The 20,070-nt window shown below is 37.5% G+C and overlaps 1 protein-coding gene across 2 annotated transcripts; it reads left to right on the forward strand.

The window, feature by feature from the left end:
• The first annotated feature begins 232 nt into the window (after positions 1 to 232).
• MNS1 (meiosis specific nuclear structural 1) lies at positions 233 to 19,838 on the forward strand. 2 transcript variants are annotated; one of them, XM_073303783.1, is made up of 10 exons: positions 233 to 359; positions 928 to 1,152; positions 2,342 to 2,469; positions 5,790 to 5,892; positions 8,204 to 8,433; positions 9,306 to 9,522; positions 9,609 to 9,716; positions 12,556 to 12,813; positions 15,278 to 15,403; positions 17,986 to 19,838. In XM_073303783.1, the coding sequence occupies exons 1-10, from the start codon at positions 357 to 359 to the stop codon at positions 18,082 to 18,084; spliced, it is 1,497 nt and encodes a 498-aa protein (XP_073159884.1). In that variant the 5' UTR covers positions 233 to 356; the 3' UTR covers positions 18,085 to 19,838. The 2 variants fall into 2 exon arrangements, with proteins under 2 accessions (XP_073159884.1, XP_073159883.1); XM_073303782.1 differs by lacking the exon at positions 233 to 359 and adding an exon at positions 412 to 536.
• Positions 19,839 to 20,070: the final 232 nt, after the last annotated feature.

Here is a 20,070-nt window from a genome sequence, read left to right on the forward strand (position 1 = left end):
GCTGTAGAGATCTGTGGCGCTGGCCCCTCGCTGCGAGGTCCCTTGCACGGAACGATCCTATTGCCTGATTGCCAACGCCGGAAAGGGCGGTTGCTTAGCGATGGCGCATTCTGTCTCTAGAAGGCTGAGCGGCGTTGGGCCGCCCGCTTGTCCAATCGGAGCGCGGATTTCGAGTAGGTGGTGCTGGAGCCGCCGCTTGTTACCAGAGCAACGGGTTCGGTTCCCAAACGGCGCGCGGGCGCTACAGGTTTGGGGCGGGGCGGGGAGGGGAGAGGCCGACCAGGGCTCCAGGCCGTAGGGCGCTAAAGTCCGTTAGCGGTTGCTCCTCGCCGGGCGGTCCCTTTGCCTGTGAGAGGATGGTGAGTTAGCAGTGACCCGTGTGGAGGAGCGGCGAGGCTCTGGGCCGAGCGGGATGGGAGGGTAGGGGCGAGCGGCGAGGCCCTGGGCCGAGCGGGATGGGGCGGAAGGCTGCCGCTTCATGCCTGCTGCATTGTGTGCATTGCCTACCTCATTCACTCCCGGTGATGGCATTTGAGGTAATTATGTGTCGTTATAAATATTGCGATAAATCGGATTGTGCGGTAAGTGAAGGAGAATTTGAACCTAGATTATTCTCAAAAAGAAAAGGAGGACTTGTGGCACCTTAGAGACTAACCAATTTATTTGAGCATAAGCTTTCGTGAGCTACAGCTCACTTCATCGGATGCATGTCTTCTGCAGTTTCCACAGTATGCATCCGATGAAGTGAGCTGTAGCTCACGAAAGCTTATGCTCAAATAAATTGGTTAGTCTCTAAGGTGCCACAAGTACTCCTTTTCTTTTTGCGAATACAGACGAACACGGCTGCTACTCTGAAATCTAGATTATTCTGTCATGAGTCTCCAGAGGGCGCTCCGTTACAAAACTCTTCCTTTTTTCCCCACGCAGGAGTCGATGAGGCCTCCCCAGCTGAATGCTGCCCAGCTGAATCAGAAAAAGATGAGGGAGTTGTATTACAAAGATCTCCTCCAATTGGCACATGAAAAAAAGGTGGAGAGAATCAGGCAATTGGAGGTGATGTTGGAAGCTGAGGAACGGGTTGATCAGAAGCGACTCTCAAGATTGCTGAAAGATGAAGAGTATGAAAGGCAGATGGAGGAAGCTATTCAAAAAGTGAGTACTTATTTGTGTTCCTGTGGTGTCTATCACATATGCTAGTTGCTGTTCACACATACGCACATGAAGATACTGTTCTGGCTTGGGAAAATTCACAACCTAAGATGACATGCAACATATAAAGGGTTGGAGTGAAGGATAAAAAATATGCGTAAAATAATCAATGTCTAAAAGTTCCCAAACCTACTATTATTTAGCTAGTGTTACAGGCAACATAGCAGAGTGAGTAATTTGCAGGGCTTCTTATAGTTTTCATTGCGTTTATATGTAAGAGTTTCAAAATGCTAACATGGACAGACTAACAGGCTATATGAATATCATAGTGTAATTTTGTTCACTGAAGACAAAAGATATATATGAACATAGCATTTAGTCTAGAGAAAGGTATTCTTTAAAGCTGTACATTATAAATACATATTGTACACTAGAGCCATCCAAAGCGTGTGTATGTATATATTTACAGTTGTACATTAACACAATATATCATGTTTAACTGTAATAGATGTGATCAGAAGCATTATTTAACCTGTTCCAGAGTAATTGCAGTGATAGATCCCCGAAGAAAGTAAACTATTCCATTTTCAAATGGTTCTTTCTTTTCCAAATGTCCAGATTAATTTGCTTTATTCCTTACCTGTCCTATATTTATAAGAAATTTCTATTATGATTGCATTGTCTACCTTCAAAACAGTAATCTTCTGAATGTTACTATAGGTTTTATGGCATGTCCCTCATCCTCAATATATATTAATGCACCCATGCCATGCTTTATAACATGCATTATATTTAAATTCGTATGGATCACATTCTAGCACAGTAACAGCACACAAGGAAAGAACATGGCTTGTTAATTGAAAAACAAGTACAGCTCGATGCAAATTGCTGTGGTGGATCAAACCATGATCCATCATCCTGTCCCAGACATTTTCCAGCCCTAATTATTTCAGAGGAAGAAACCCTGCAAGGAGGCAGTTATGGTGTAACTTGTCCCAAGGGAAAGTTTTCTCCCAGTCTCAACACTTAGAGGTTGGTTTATGCTCCAAAGTGTGAACATTTATGTCCTTTCCAAATCTTGTTTTTAATTGACTTTTATAATTGAATATTCTTATTATCAATCTGTTTAAGAGAATGAGTGTATGAAATGTCTGCGGGGGAAACTGTTACAGAAATTATTTGCTCTGGTCAGGCAGAAGAAAACAAAAAACTGAAAGAGCTGCAGCTGGAGCAGGAAGAAAGACTGGCAACTGAGTTGGCAAGATTAAACTATGAAAAACTTAAAGATGAAAAAATGAGGCAGCAAATAAGAGAGAACAGGTATTTTAAAACATAGAATAAATACAGTAATCTCATTTTTAATTCATAAATAAAATTCCAGTACTGTAAAACTGATTCATGCTGAATTTTGAAAATTGTATTTCAAAACCTATTTATTTATATTGAAGTAATGGAATAATTTCCATTTATTATTTTGTTTTACAACTGGGGTTGAGCCCTAATTCAGATGCCACAGGATAGGATGCAGTGAAAGGTGCCCTCAGGCAAGGGAGGGAAGTTTAAATAAACTAAGGGCTTGTCTACACTGGCACCTTACAGTGCTGCAACTTTCTAACTCAGGGATGTGAAAAAACACTTCCCCCTCCCCCCCCCAGCCCCCGAGCGCTGCAAGTTTCAGTGATGTAATTTGCCAGTGTAAACAGTGCATCTTTGTGGAGGTGGGCTTTTTAGAGCGCTTGGGAGAGCTCTCTCCGAGTGCTGTGCCATGACTACACAAGCCATGTTAAAGCACTGCCCCGGCAGCACTTTAACGTTGCCAGTGAAGACATGCCCTAAGATTATGAGCCTGTTAGTTTTTGAAAGGGACATCATGCCTGGTTTCTTTTTTTTAAGACTAATGTATGTATGTTAGATTGGTAAGGGAAGGTGGTTCATTTTTGGAGAAACTGTGGAGAGGAGGTGGGTTTTGAGGAGGGATTAAAAGAATAGGAAGATTGCAAAGCATACAAAATTGGGGAGGACATTTCAGACACAGGTGGAAGGGAGAGAAAACAGTTGTGTGTGGGGAGGATACAAAGAGGACAAAGAAGGAAGCAGAATCAGAGAATCAGAGACCCCAAGCAACACAGTGGCAAGAGATGAGATGGAGGCAAGATAGAATTTGGTGGATTCTAGCAGGCAAGGAGTTTAAATCTAATCTGGAATGAGAAGTCAGTTGGGATAGCAGAGTGACAGACTTTCATTATTTACAATTCTGGTCAATTTCAATGAAGTTTCTATTTCTTTCCCTCTCACTCTCTCTTGTCTCTTTTTTCTGACTCTTTCATGGCTGCTACTCTTTGGCCCATTTTAAAAATCTTTTTAAAGTTAATTGCTCCCCCCGCTCAAAGAAAAAGAGGCAAGTGGAGTGTGGGAAGACGAGTGCGGGAAGACGTTTGACAACTGACAGTTTTCATGATCAGTCCTGAAATCTGTCATGCTCTGGCACAGCTATGGAATCATGGAAAATTACAAGCCCTGACTGTAACATTAACTCCTTATTAACATACTATTGGTGTTAACAGACTAGACAAAATTCTGTGTGTGGTTTCAGCAGTGCCGATTTTTCATAAATTTAAAGCATTTAAAGCACAGATTTTAAGTCATTCACGTCAATTTTTAAAAAGTTAGTAAGAAAGATATTTTTTAAATATTCTGATTTGTTAGAAACTGAAGATTTTTAGGGCCAAATTTTGCTTTCAAACATGAGTATACAAATAAGCATTGACATCAATAAGAGTTGCACTAGGGGAAGAATTTGTCCCTTAAAATTAGTTTAGTTTTTCTACTCCTTTAACAGAGGGATAAGTTTCCTTTTAAAATGGAATAGCCACATCAGTTTTAGAAACACAATATTTAAATTATTTTTTAATTACTCATGTGCTTAAGAATGTTAATATGGTTAAAATAAGAACCAGTTCAAACCTTACTGAACGAATACTTTTCCTCTCATTCAATCATAGAATCACAGAATATCAGGGCTGGAAGGGACCTCAGGAGGTCATCTAGTCCAACCCCCTGCTCCAAGCAGGACCAACACCAACTAAATCATCCCAGCCAGGGCTTTGTCAATGATACCTTTCACAAAACCTTGTCCAAGAAAAGTGGTTTTTCTTTTTGGGGGGGGTATGCTTGATAAAATTAAAGACAGAATGACATGGAATACCAGAGCTTGTTGGGTTTTTTTAAGCATTCGTACAGTTTCCCATATAACTTCAAAAGTGGCAGCTGGTCATGTAGTGCAATGCTTGAATTACATATCTCCAATAATAGTCCAAGCATGCACCATCTTCTGTGTTCACCAGCTCATTTCTAGCCTACATCAAAATTATGATGAGGAACAATGGCTAGCTATTTCAATGAGGAGGACAGAGCATTAATGATTTTTACAGCTGCTAGTTACAAAATAGCAAGTGGATATCATGTCAGTAGATTATTAAATGACATTGACATTGAGGAGATTAGATAGAATTAAAAAGATACTACCAGTTTATGCAGCAATTTAAAGTCAAGATAAGTAGGAATCCAGGTTAATCCTTGAATACTGTATATTAGTTAGGGAAAGAAGCTTAGTGATTGTTCTGTCAGTGATCACTCTAGCTTCAAGTTGGCCTCTATGAAAAAGGTTTTAGAATAGCCTTTTATAACTTTGCGGTAAACAAAAGACCATTGATACCAGCTCCTCATTATGCTTTCCATTTGTCTTGCTTGACTGTGGTATCGCTTATCTCTATGGCTCTTCAAATCCTACCTCTCCAAACTCCAGTATGTACAAAAAATCATAACTCCATCCTCAAATAATTTGTCTTCATTTCAAGCTTCACTTTAAATTTGCATTCCATGAGTGAAATCCTGGTCCATCTGAAGTCAGTGGAAATTTTGCCATTGACTTAGATAGGGCCAGGATTTCCCCCATTTTTAAAAATCCTCCACACAGATCTTTTGTCTCTCTTCTTTCCACCATCTAGCATAGACTTCTTCCGTCTTTCCTGGAAAAGTCTTAAAGTATTTCTCATCAACTCTCCATCTTCTTTTCTATCTTGCCTATGTTTCTTAGACATTCTCTTTCTGTACTATTCTTTTTACATGTGAAACATACCTATTTTAATTATTTTTTCTAATTTTAACTAAATATCTGTAAACTATCATGCACATCTAAACAGGTGCCCAACTGCATGATTTCTTTTTACATTTCTTAGTTGGTTCTTAATTAATGCTGATGTCCTTTAATACTTGACACTTAGTACAGTTAAATAATGTGGAAACAGCAATAATAAAGTGAAGCAGCAGTTGCTTTAGTAGCTCACCATCTGCAAACTGTTGTAGGTTGTCATAAATATTGGAAAAAAATGTACAGTTCTCAATATAGTTTTATTTTAAAACCATTCTATCCCCTTATTTCAGTTTTAATTTGAGTTCAGCTGCTGGTCCATTTCTGACTTCATGTCCAGTGCTATGTCATCTCAGCTCTCCAACACTTGATCTGGCCTCTGATTTACGTATTATGTAATGGGCCAAATTTTTCGCGCAGTTTACATTCCTGCAACTCAATTAACTTCAATTTTTTTCATTCTCATTGACAAAAAAAATTGTTTTTGCAGTCTTGAACTTCGAGAATTAGAGAAGAAACTGAAATCTGCTTATATGAATAAGGAAAGGGCTGCCCAGATTGCTGAAAAAGAAGCTATAAGATATGAGAAAATGGTAATTTGTTTTTCTGACTTTCACTAAACAAAGGTCCATTTATTGTGTTAAATAACCTCATCCTAGAAGAAAAATAGAATAGTATTAAAGACTTTTGGTCTATTATAATAAAAATGTGAAATGATTTCCTGAAGAAAACTAATTGAATTCCAGTAAAGAGGAATTGTATGTTCAAATGTCTTAGAAAACTCATAGGTCCCAATTCAGGAAAGTCACTTTTTAAAGCACGTGCGTAAGTTCCCCTAAAGTCAATGGGACATAAGTATGTGTTTAAATGCACTTGTGAATAGGGACACTTTCCTGAATTCAAGTCTTACAAAACTGTTTTGCCTCTTTGCACCCTGAGCAGTCTGCTGTTTGTTTGTGGATGTATTCAGGAGACACAGTGCTCTGCATCAGGACAACCTCCAAATTCTTATATTCTCCTGGGGGTTGTAGAGCAGCTCTGGGTCGGCAGTAGTGTATTGGGATTTAACTCAGTTCCACATTGCCTGCACACTCCTACTCCATGTCTTCAATCAAATTTTCTATTTCTTTCCACCCTGCTGGAGTTATTCCAGTCAGTAACTTAATTGGTAGCCTTGTTGGGTGAGGAGATATTGTGACATTGTGGGGAAGAGGAGAAATTACCTGCCAGGTTTGAGCACTACCTCCCCCACCCTAGTGGCTAGAAATGAGGGGGGGGGCACTTCTGCCATCTGTTACAGATAGCATTCTGACACAAATGCAGGAAATTCCCTCTTTCTGTCTTCTCCATTAAAATTGTCAGTTAAAATAGCCTGGCTGATTCACCCACCCCATGCTAGAACATAAGGGAACACACTTAGCTTGTTAAGTATATTTCCTTATGTTATTCCCAAGAGCCTGATTCCCATATGAAAGTATGTCTCTGTGTGAAGAAGAGCAGCCCGGATGTAATGCCAACTTTGACATTATGTGGCATTTTCTGATGGTTTGGTATGATGATTCTATGCCTTAAAAAGAGTACTGCTTCCATGAGTGTGCAGCCCAGGAGGCTTACAGAGACTCCCTGGGTCAGAAGCCATGATGAATTAGAGATGACTGGAAGAGAGCGCTTTGGTAGGAACTATGCTGTTGACTTTTGATAGCGTAAACACCAATGACTAAAATATTTATTTTTACATAATGACAGGAATTATTTTGATTTCTAGACTAGGTACTGTAACAACTAGAATTTAAACCTTTTTGTATATGATAAAGTCTTCATTCCTATTTTTCATTGCTGCTAATTAGCCAGCAAGTCAAATATGCAGGCTTGTATTTACCACTGTGTACAAATTCAAAATTGAGTTAAGAGGCTGAATAATCATTGTGGTGCATGGAAAGTAAGAGACTGATCCAGCTGTCATTGAAATCAGCCTGTTTTGTCTTTCACTTAAGTTGGAGCAGGTTCATCCTCCTCATTCTCAGCAACAGCTGAAAATAAGCAACTATGCTGAAAGTGTCTCCCTTAAAGTTAGCCTAATTGTGAAGCTGATTTATCTCAAATGTCATTAGAGTTAAGGGTCTAATAATTTGTTGTAGATCTTATTTTGTTATGAAAGGCTAATTAGTTGATAGTATTTGACCATAGCAAAGAAGCTTAGTTTATAGCAACAATCAGAGCAATAGTTAATTAAATTGAATGGTGAAATATAATATCAAATTATTTTAAATGTTTAACACAGTCTCTTCTTTTGCAATATGATCCCTTCCCAGAATTAAGCTATAGCAAACAGCAACAGTGCATTTTTACAGTGGGTGGTTAGTGTGGTGATTTTAGAAATACACTGGTATTTTATTGCTATTTAAAGTATTGGTATTTTATTGCTATTAAATGTATATTTAAAGAATTTCAGAAAACAATTGTGGATGCTGTTAATGTGTGTGATAATGCTGACAAACAGGCAGGTAACTTTGATTATGTCATCATTCTAAATTAGTACCTTTTTCTTTTGATGTATTTTGCTAGAAAGAAAACATTTTCATTAAAGATGGTCTGCAGAGCTAAGCCACCATATTCCAGTGACCTTTCAGAATTCATCAATAGCTAGGCTGTGAGAGGCGTTCTGCATAGTGTTACATACATATCTTCTTTTAGGTGCTGGGGTAATATGTGCTCATCCCTTACCTGATAATTCAACACACGTTGGTAATTATATTTTTAGGTCATCTTTCAGGATAAAAACATTCACTTCATTTTTGTGGTACAATAAGATGCTATAAGATTGCTTGTATATACTTTATAGTTTTTCATTCCAGATTATACTCGTAAGAGGAGGGAAAAATCTTACAATGTTTTTAACAACAGAAACGTGATGCTGAAATATCACAAAAGATGAAGGAAGAGCAGGAAAGGGTGATAATGGAAGAGAGTTCTGCAGAACTGAGGAGAAATAAGGAGAAAATACTTTATCAGCAAGAACTGGAGAAACAGCTTGAGGAACAAGAAAAAAAGAAGCAGGATGCTTATGAGGAGTTTCTAAAAGAAAAACTCATGATTGATGAAATCGTAAGGAAGATCTATGAGGAAGACCAAATGTTAGTTGGTTTTGGTTTTGTATTTTTTAGCAAAAATGTTCATGTGATCACATATAAGATGAACTAATTTGTGTATGTTTATTTCACAAAATGTGGCCCCAATTCAGGAAAGCATCTCTAGTCAGGAAAGGTGCTTAAGCACATGCTTTAAGTTAAGCACATCCTTAAGTATTTTCCTGAATAGGAATGGATTGAAGCATGTGTTTTTCCTGATTTGGGCATAAGTACTTTCGTCGTCCAGGTCAGGTTGTGCTGTTGCTGACCAGTTGTGAAGTCTGCAGCTTATTTCAAGGAGTACTTCCTTGATTTTCTTTACCCCAGAAATGGCTACATAACACAGATTTCAACCTTTCATGGTTGCACATGCCTACCTGACACAGACTCACCTATCCAGCCAGACTGTTGTATGTGGCAGCTTGGCTCTTGGGAATGGCTAGGGGAAGGAGGTTTTATTCTGGGTGGCTGATTTAAGTTAATCAGGAAGACAATTGAGTTTCTGCTTTCTGAAACATTTCTGCTCTTAAAGTATGTTTCCTGGAGCTTACAACTCCAAAATAGAGCTCAGCCAGTGATATTAAACTGTGCCACATGATCTGCTCTCTGTTGGCGTATGCCTGGGCACAGTGCCAAGTTCTGTAGAGTAGCTATTTATAGCCTTAAACCACCCGAAGAAAGGTATTTATGGCATAAGAACTTCTTTTAGATGGAGTACAATAATAAGCAATTGGGAGGGTCTTTGGGACACTAGGCACCTATTTTTTTTCCCCTAAGGGGATATGTTATTTACAAGGAGTGAGAGTATATTAATAAAAATCAAGGTATAATTTTTAGAAGAATTATTTAGGTATTTACATTTTTGTACCTTCATATAGGGAAAGACAACTCAAGTTAGAGAAAATGAGAGCAACTCAGAAATACATAGAAGAATTTAAAAAAGAACAGGCTATTTGGAGGAGAAAGAAGCGTGAAGAAATGGAAGCAGAAAATTGGAAAATAATGGAGTTTGCCAACATGCAGCAGCAAAGAGAAGAAGATCGGATGGCTAAAGCTCAAGCGAGTGAGGAAAGAAAACAAAAGCTCCAGAACATGGTATTAGAATAGCTACTAAAAACTTTGAAATCTTACAAAATGTCTGATATGTCATTTAAAAACGTTTCTTACTCGTGTTTTAATAGATTGCGCAGAATCTGGAAAGAGAGCAACAGGAGCGTGAAGACCTGGAACAAGTGCGACAAGAGCTATATCTTGAGGAACAAGCTGAGGCAGATAGAAAAAGGGAGATGGTAGGTGTTTGCAAGTGGTTAAAACAATAAGTATAAAGTATAATAATTTTCCCAGGACCAAATTTTCCTGTTAGATATGCACATGGGTCTTCCACTGAAGAGTTCCAGTGGGAGCTGGCACAAGGATCTAATGTGAGAATTTGGCCCTTCATGCAGTGGGCTCCTTTAAGTGGTGTTTTGTGTTACCTTAATAGTTCAGGCACAGATAAACCAGTGTGGATAGGAGGCAAAAGATAATGATGTTGCCATACTTCTTGCAGAAGATTCAGAGACATAATGGGGCATAGTCCCAAAGAAGTACAGAAAAGAATATTTAGTAGTGTATATACAATAATGAAGTATCTTGCCAAGTATTTACAGCACTAGCTAAACTCAGTTAGCCAACTCTGTAATTTAGGTTGTTTTACTCCTTTTGATGACTGGTGCAGGATCAGTGCTTAGAAAAGTTTGATCCTGAAAGAATTTGAACAGCATCCATCAAAGTGGAAGCTCTAGTATTTGTAAAATATCAAACTATAAAATGATGTTATGATTACCATCTTGCATTTTTCTACACCATCAATTCTGACATGACTTTGGCAGCTGCTATCTCGCAAACAAGACTTATATATAGGTTTATGCTTATTGCATTTGAAAGTTGGGTTCCAAGTTTAAGATGGTAACAAGTACTTAAAGCAGTTTGGCTACTTTTAATATGAATTTCCATACTTTCAAGGGTTTTAAGTTTCTTTCGTGTTTAATTATAATGTTGAATTTCTTGACTTTTTAATGGTTTATTTGTTCAGTGTTCTTGTAAGGATTTTATCCTTAAGCTATTGATATATACTGCCAGTCTTAACATTAACTTAAAGGTTATTTGTATGAACATGTATTAATATTTGATATAGTCCTAATGTGACACTGGGGAGAGCAGAAAGGTGACAGGCAAGCTGACTTTGAAGTCTGCAGAAATGGAGCCTCACTCTTGCTCCCCTCTTGATATGCACAGGAAGAGAATTCCGCTGTTGTGGAAATTGAGGTGTAGGGGATAATGGGGAAAGTAAGATGGGTATGGAAGGCAGTACATCTCAGGGCATTCCTTTTTTCCTTTCCTTCAATGCTTCTGCAGGATCGCTGCTTGTAGACCTTGGGAAATGCCTGGAGTAATGCTCCATCTGGGTGATAGCCCAAGAGCTCTCCAGAGGCATGTCTGCACTCAGCTGGGAGTGAGCCTCCCAGCCTGGGTAGAGACTCATGCTGCTTGGGCTGGAAGGCTTGCTCCCAGCTACAGTGTAGACATACCCTAGGAAACTTGTGAGCAGGTCTGTTAACCTCTCCCTGAGAGTCTTAGAATGCTCTTCTGGGGCCAAGTACCACCCTCCCACCATCCACCTAGTATAATTCTCCCTCAACAATCCCCCTTTAGAATTGTTCATGGGCTGACATCCCTATTTAAGCTTCAGAGTGGTAGCCGTATTAGTCTGTATCAGCAAAAAGCAAGTACTCCTCTTTCTATTTAAGCTTGTTTGGATCTGCTAACTCTAATGAGGCTGTTGGTAGTTTGGGGGTGGTTGTGAGGGAATTCAGTGAGTCCGTTGTGATTTCTGAGGTGCCCCAACAAGCATCCTGTATCTTGAAGAATTGGGGAATTAGGGTGAGATGCACTGGATAAACTTAATTTAAATTGTATCCCCTTCCATTATCAAACTAGGATCTGGCAAAAAAAAAAAAAAAGTTAGTTTCTAACTGTGGTGGCCATTGCCTTTTTTAAAAATGTGTTCTTAACTTACGAACAGCTTGTTCAACTGACTTCAGTTCGGGGGTGGGGGAGAGAGAATCTTTTTGCCACTGACAAGCCTCTTTGGCAATTGGTTTACATTTTGAGGTTTACTTGTGCATGGAAGAGAGCTGGAGACTATTTTTAAAAAGTTTAGGTCTCAGATATTCTTATGACAGTTTGTTGGAGCTAATGATCCATTCTCTTTGAAAATGTCAATAACTTGAAAATTCAGGTTTAATCAACTAGACTTCGCACTTGTGCCCTAGATCACAAATAGATGAGTCTGGTGCATGCTACTAGCTTGGTTTTTTTTCACTACATGGTGGTGCGAAAAAAAAAAAATCAGACTTTGAGTTCTTAACATAAATTTTTTTAGGATGCCATTCAGGAGTAGCTTGTTCAATTCACTTTGTAGAAAAATTTTACATTTGCCCCAGACCTAACCTACCAGTTTTAGATTCTTTTGTGGATTTAGAGAGGGCATATGACAATAGTGGAATTATAATAGAAATACCATTGCAGTCTTGACTATGGAATGTCTACCACTTATACATAATTCTGAAGTGCACTTATTTATTCTGGAAGACCACAGTTACAATAAATAATCCAAAAGATTGTTCCAGAGAAGATTATCCCAGATGTTGTTTTTCAAATGTCACATGACAAAATAGCAAAATATATCAACTTCTTTGCTTGATCCTCCATTAAGTCATGTTTACTGTGGCTAAATGAGAAGGCATTAGAAGGGTCAGCATTTTATGGCACTTATCCTGCACTGTATAGTTACGGTATACACTTTTTCCCTAATACCATCCTTGCTGGTTTTAGGAATGACAGCCCCAATAAACAAATGCAAATCCTAATGTAAAAATCTTTTTGAAGAATGGGAGAATCTTGTAGGTCCCCAGGAATATACTATTTATTTCAATTCAGATACTTACCTGAGCCCCTCCTTATGGGTTTAAACATAGACTGGTTGACAGTATTTGACTGGATGCAAGGATACAAAGATGTAAGTATGGGTAGATATGGTGCACAGTGTTTGCAGTGTATTAGCATTTTGTTGGCTTTTCTCTATAGGCAGAAATGGAGAAGAGAATTAGGCAGCGTCTAGAGTTAAGGCAAACATATGAAGCACAATTAGCCTTCAAGAAGATAGTACTACAAGCTTTGCAAGAAGAAGAAGAGACCTTCAGACAGAAGATGTTAGCGAAGTTTGCAGAGGATGATCGCATTGAACAGATGAATGCTCAGAAACGAAGAATGAAACAACTTGAGCACAGAAAGGCAGTGGAAAAACTTATTGAAGAGCGTCACAAACAGTTCCTTGCAGACAAAGTAAGGAGATTCTCTTTTTTTTTCTCCTCTAGATTTCGATATGATCTAAAGCTTACTAAAATTATGAGACAATATTTGCAGCAGTTTGTTAGGATTGCTGCTTTCCTTTCCATATCCTTAATCAAGGAATGGGGAATTCTTTTTGCTTTTTATTTTGCAGGGAGAAAAGTCACCTAATTTTGGCTAAACTTTCAATGAATGTATTAATTTAGGCCCTGATCCAGCAAGTAGATCCACTATCCTGGATCTCTATGTACACAGGGAACTCTGTTGAAGTCAACAGACTCTGCAGGGGTCAATGCTAGCATACATACTTGCCACAACAGGGGTTTAGTGTGGGGTTTTAGGTTACTTATTCAGAATTAATTTAATTTAATTACTTTAAATTAATTATTTAATTACTTATTCAGCATTAATTTAAAAATCGAACATGCTGTTGTCTTTAAATGATGGTTTAGTCCATCTCTGTGTACACAGGGAACTCGGTTGAAGTCAACAGACTCTGCAGGGGTCAATGCTAGCATGCATACTTGCCACAACAAGGGTTTAGTGTGGTGTTTTAGGTTACTTATTCAGTTTTAATTTAATTACTTTAAATTAATTACTTATTCAGCATTAATTTAAAAATCGAACATGCTGTTGTCTTAAAATGATGGTTTAGTCCAAAGAATTTATTTTAAAAATTTAAATTACAAAATTCCCTTTTGAGATTTAAGCATCTCTTTCCAAAGGAATCATAGCACAGGAAAGGAAGCAGATTCATGTTAATGTTCACTTACTTGGCTCACACTCAAAGAAGGGGAATGTAATCAGTCTAGATGTTTTACATACAAAATTAGGAGTAAAAGTATGTGAACTGATTCACTGAATCTTATTTCTGTAGTAGAGTAAAATATAAGGGGGAAAGTTATTACTCTAATTTATACTCACATACACAGTATGGAAAATTTTCATATCTGTTTAAAGTAGATGACATATCACATGTTAATCCAACTAAATAGCAGTATATTAGCTTTGGAGTCAAAAAGCACCTTTCTTATCTTGGATATTTTAACATTCTCCTTCGACTTAAAACACATATTCAAATACTTGTAGGTAGGTAGAGATACAAAATCATTACTAAATGTAAAACATTTGTTTCATATTTAAACTCTCATTACTATAGGAATTAAAACACTCATTACCAGATTTAATGGCTCTTATCACAAAAAGTGACAAACACAAAATCAATCTATTGAAAATGACATTTAAATATGTTCGCTCCAGAATCTTAGCACTTCATCATAGTTTTGATTTATCAAAGGCCATTACACTATTTTAAATACTGAAGGGTACATGGCTGTGTAGCATACTACAATTTAGACTTTAAACCAATACTGAATGTACATTTCCTTAAAGGAAATTATTAGGAATTAAAGGATTTAATTGACAGATAAATTGCTCAAACATTGTATATATGAAACAAATCCAATTACATATCACCTGCAGTAGCTATCTGAGATTCCCTCATCTGAATTTTTTTTAAAATGATAGTCAAAGGTGCTAAGCAATGTCTAACAAGTTCAATTTTACTTTGAAAGTGATTATGTATAAATGACTTTCTTATGCAGTGGATCTGCTTCTCGTGTGTATTCAGTATCATTTGCTCACTGTATTAACAAAGATGAGTTTCTTGCTTTTTGCACATTAGTACTGTTCTGTTCCTTTTTATACATCAGTAGAATTGTTTACTAAATTTCAAATCAGCTATACCTGTGCAAGCCTGTTAAAGATAATCAGGGTTGTATGGATGTTACTGAGGATTCAGTTTGGCCTGTGGAACCTTTATTACTGATATACTGGAAGGAAAGAAGCCAGGGTTGGCATTTGGGGAGGAAAAAGCTTACCTGTAAACTAAGAAGAATTGACCTTGAAATCATTGAGAATTATGAGCGTTGGTTTCAATGTATAAACTGTACTTTGTGGTAGATTAATGTGTGTACTTTCCTGTCTATCAGTGTGAGAACGTATATTTTCTTTTCCGGTTTCTTTTGCTGGACACACTTTATCTTGTTTGAAAACACTTTTAGATCACAGGGAATTGTATCTTCATGTATTAGTCTTTAAAGAGGGACTTTTGTAAACATGTAAGCAGCAAAGTAACTTAAACTCTTATCTTTCAGAGGCTTATAATTTCTCATCTCAGGTTTTCTAATGATTAAAATTATGCATTTAAACAATAATTTGCTCCTTCACAGCCACCTCCTCCTCCTGTTTAAATGTTGAATTTGTGTTGTTTCAGCAACAATCATAACAAAAAACTTGTTACTTTCTTGCAAGATGATGCAAAAGCTGAACAATTAAAATGGAAGCCCTTGGTTTGCTCTATTGACAAAGACTTTCTTTACTAGTTTATATATGTGGTTGAAATTAATTTTCATAAAACAGAAACAGAAGGGTAATGAAGACATGATGTTTTCTGTAGGAGCGTGAACTTGAAGAAAGGCAATTGGAAGAGAGAAGACAAGGAAATATTCATGCAATTGTTGAAGAAGAGAGACAGAAACTTCTTAAAGAACATGCAACTAAATTATTGGGGTATCTTCCTAGAGTAAGTGAATTATATTTTCTCCTAATACTTGAAATGTTCATCCCATAAATCTGTTTTCTCTTAACTATTTTATTTCAAGGATAATTTCTGTAACTAATGTAATTTTTAAAAAATATATTGCGGCTACATTCCTGCACTCAGTGCAGGCCTGTGTGAGGGGTGCACAGGCAAAAACTCATTTTGGCTTTCTGTAGTTGTGTGGAGGTTGGAGGGGCTGCCCAGCTCTTAGCATAAGCAAAGGCAGCCTGCAGGCTGTGCTGAGTCTGCTTCTCATGATCTCGCTGAGTCCTGGGAAGCAGAGAATTGCTGAAGTGCAGAACATTCAGCCATGTTTCTCCCTCCTCCAACATATCCCCTATGACAGGAGAAGCAGGGCTGGAGTTGGAGGCTTATACATCAGCTCTAAATCAGCCAGAAAGTCCCCCTTAACTTAAGGTATTTCCCAGTCACAATTTCCAATAGCTTTCTGCTGCTGGAAGGTATACAGGGAATGGATCCTAACAGTGAATCTGGCCCTGTCTCCGTGATAACTAGCCCTTTACCTGTGGCAGTGAAATAAATTACTCAGGTATTTAGAGGAACCTCAAACCTCATTCTAGCAGTTTGAAAGTTCAAAAGGTAAGGAGGGACTGCTTCACATTAATGAACTGTGAAATGTAGTTGAAGTATAATTATAATGAGTGTCTTAGACTACACAGGTTTCAGAGTAGCAGCCGTGTTGATCTGTATCTGCAAAAAGAACAGGAGTATGCCTGTTCTTTTAGACTACACAGATGATCAGAGAGCTTGCATTCAGAATGAACACAAGACATTTGTAACTACAACAGTGAAGGGGTTAATCAGATACTTGAAGAAATAGGATTTACAGTAATATTTCTAAATATGCAGATACCCTGTTAAATGTGACGCCTAACATTTATTCATTAATTGTATTCTAATTCAGAGCACGCAGGTGTGAATTTGTAAACCTTAGAAGGTTGAATTTCCGAATTCTACCTAACCCTTTGCTAATGTGGTGGTTCTTACAGAGAGGGAATAATTACATCAAGATATGCCAGATAGGCCTTTTTTTCATTTGGTTTTTTAATTAACTGATGGGAATTTGTGTGTTTCTCATGGTGTTGAAGGCACATCTCCTGTGTGCATTCATTCCTTTCCTTCATTCTTTGGGTTTGTTGGTTTAGCTTTACCTATTGTATTGTTTACATATGCTGTATACTCCTGAAGTGACAGGTTTCAGAGTAGCAGCCATGTTAGTCTGTATCCGCAAAAAGAAAAAGAGTACTTGTGGCACCTTAGAGACTAACCAGTTTATTAGAGCATAAGCTTTCGTGGGCTACAGCATCGGAAGAAATGGGCTATAGCCCACAAAAGCTTATGCTCTAAATTTGTTAATCTCTAAGGTGCCACAAGTACTCCTGTTCTTTTTACTCCTGAAGTGAGTTATTATGAAGGGAAGATGTCTTAAAGTTTAACTTTCAGACATTAAGATAAGTGGAATTTCCCCCGCCCAAATTCCAGAAATAATTGCAGCAGGGATTGACTTTTACTTGCCAGTTGTGCACCTTAGGAGAACACATAAGGAAATAAAAAAAAAAATTTGAACTGCATTAAACTGATAAAATGCAGGTGTAGGTTATAAGTACTAGAATATAACACATAATTCTTTCAGCATGGGACATTAAAAGTTGTTTGTTTGTTTTTATTTTCAGATCGTCTTGCACTAGCATAATGGTTCGCCATTTGGGATTGCAAATCGTTAAAGTGAATTTGTTTTTTCAAATTCTAATTATGGCTTTTGTTTTGTGTAATAACTGACTTTAACAGAACGTAAGTTTGTGGTCAGATGTGACCTGACCAATGTCTCTTTAATGCAGTTTCTGGATTTTTATAAATCCGGCAGGTTGGTTCTGTGCTGTGGCCCTTACAAGAGATACCCAGTATGTTTACACAGGAAAAGCTGTGTATAGGCTAGCCTAAAGCTAAATTGAATCCAGCGCTAGCACAGGTAATCCTAATAAAGACAGCACCGTGTGGCCTTCAGTTCTGATAGTACAAGCCTCGCATGGACCCTGGACATCTCGTTTCACTAGCCCATGCTGTGATGTCTTCACAGCTATTATTACCTCTGTTAGCTGGATTCAAAGTAGGCTAGTGCATGCATAACTTCTGCTATGTACATATCCTCACTTGCATTGGTAATAAGCTCTATCACAAACAAATAATACTTGTCCTATTATGTGATGGCAGAAGCCATTATCCTCACTGACTTCACATCCCCACTGAGAACTAAAACGATCAGGCAAGATTTTTATAACTTTTAGCCTCCTTATTAAAGACTCATCTTAACAGCAGTTTAAAATAAAATTCAACCTCTAAATTGTGCTTCTTTACAAAAGGAACAGCCTATTCACTCATTTTTTTATTTTCAAATTTCATAATAGTACCACAGGCACTCTACTACAGTGCCTTGCATATACATTCCTAAGATACAGTCAAGAATAATGTATGTATTCTTGGGCCAAATATACAGGAGCTAAATAACATGCACAATGTTTAATCCCCTTTCTCTTTAATTGCAGGGAATACTCAAAGATGAAGAGGATGTTAATATGCTTGGTGAAGAGTTTAGGAAGGCTTATCAGAAGAGAAAAGAGGACGTGTATTCAGAAGATAACTGAAATTCCCCATAATTTGTTTTGTTGCATACCACTAGATGTCATCTTATTTCTACATGCTGTTAATAGTGAGAAATTCCTGTTTAATGTTATGAGAAAGGGTCTCGCTTTAGTACTAAGCTTTTTCTAAATGGTTACAAGATCTACAGTTTTTAAGTCAATGTTGTAGTCAGTTTGGATCAATAAATTTTGCTATTACAGTATTTTTCAAACAATGCATGCATAATAAAATGAACTTGCTAAGGGAATTCACTTTAGAAACTGATTCATGGACAGATTATAGGAATTCAGTTACATTAGGAAATGTCTTAGCTTATGAAGGAGTATTGTCACAACCACACGACAAGTAAAACTTTTATTTCCTCGAGTGCACCAGGGGACAGGTTCACTACTTTCACTCCTCTCTGTGTGGTACTATGCAGTTTTATCCACAGTTGGGCTTTGTCCATACAGGGACACTCAGGAAAAATAATCTGAATTAACTAAAGGTGTGAATTTGAAGTGATTAGTTAAACTACACTAAATCCCTTTGTTGACACTCATTCAGAATAAAAATGGCCTTAATTTGATTTAGCTTAATTCACTTTAGAACCTGTAAAACCCTTCTCTTACAGCAGCTGATTAAAGTGAATCAAAAACAGCTTCTTCAAAACAAAGCATTGTTTAGACACCCAAAGGTAAACAACACACAGAACAAAGGGTTAAAATAAAAGCATATATGGATGGGTCTTAACTATACCATATCTTTCCTTAGAAACTTCAGAACAGTTCTCTCTATTGCTGGGTTGGGAGAGACAGGCTGCTTGCTCCAGTCTGTCTTCTCAGGGAGTCCCCATCGGCAGCTGCTGAGTACCCCCAACCCCTTCTTCCTTAGGCCAGCATTTTAGGTTTTAATATCGTCTTCGATATCTTAGGTGTTGGTTTGGGAAGAGTAAACCATGGCAGCCTTGCTGGAGTCAGGTAGGGGTATTCCCCAATTAATACTTTCCCATTGTTTCCTCAAGAACCTGTAGTCTCTCAGACAGTAACTGGTCTTTGCCATTGTTTCAGTTTCTGTTTTCCCCTGACAGCTTCCTCTGCTTTAACTCCTTATGGGCAGGCAGGTTATTATTAACCAGGCTACTGAATACACATATTTATTTTTTTAAAAAAACACACAGTTCCCTTGTTCTGCACAAGCATACTTCCAGCATAACACTAATTGGTAAAAATTTACTTTCATGTTTTTTGTTAATGAGATTGAGGCTTATTACTAGATTTAAAGATAGATAGTCCCTTGACAGGACACTGTGGCAGATGTATGTTAATGTAAAGTTATATTAAGCAAATGTTTAAAAGTTGTTAAACAAAAATGTCACATTACTGACTTTGCTGATCTATGGAAATTTACAGATATCCGTGTAGACACAGAGCCATACTTCAGCATGGATTGTATGATTATCTTAAAAATGGCACACAAGTCATTTAAAGATGACTGTCCTGCATTTACATTAGATTAAAAAAGGCCAGTCTAAATTTTGATTTTGCTGTTTCTTTTCTATATAGTTTGACTCACTTGGAATAAGAAAACAGTACTGTTGAGTTTCACTTTCTAGTTCATATTACCAGAAAATGTTTAAAATGAAAAGCAGTCTATATTTTGGGTCACAGAGGTTTGAGGCTGTGCAAAATCTCTTCTAGGCATTTTTTTAAATCGGAAAAATTAAATGCATGAAAACTTGTAGAACACTTTCAAATAAATGTACATTACAGAACAATTAGATGAAATCTATATCCTCACTTCCATTCCCTAAGTAATAAAGTTCTAAGTGTTTGTTTTTCAAGTTTATTGCTACAGTGTCAGAAGGAGAAACCACTTAGATTTAATAATGGTTGATGGAAACAGCACTAACTTGCTGCGTATCTGTCATTACTCTGAACATACATAGAACAGCTGATTCACCTATAGTCAGTCCGGTCCATTTATTCTTGATTATTGTAATAGGATTA

Source organism: Lepidochelys kempii, chromosome 10 (assembly GCF_965140265.1).
Source record: "Lepidochelys kempii isolate rLepKem1 chromosome 10, rLepKem1.hap2, whole genome shotgun sequence".
In the NCBI taxonomy this organism is placed as follows: domain Eukaryota; kingdom Metazoa; phylum Chordata; order Testudines; family Cheloniidae; genus Lepidochelys; species Lepidochelys kempii.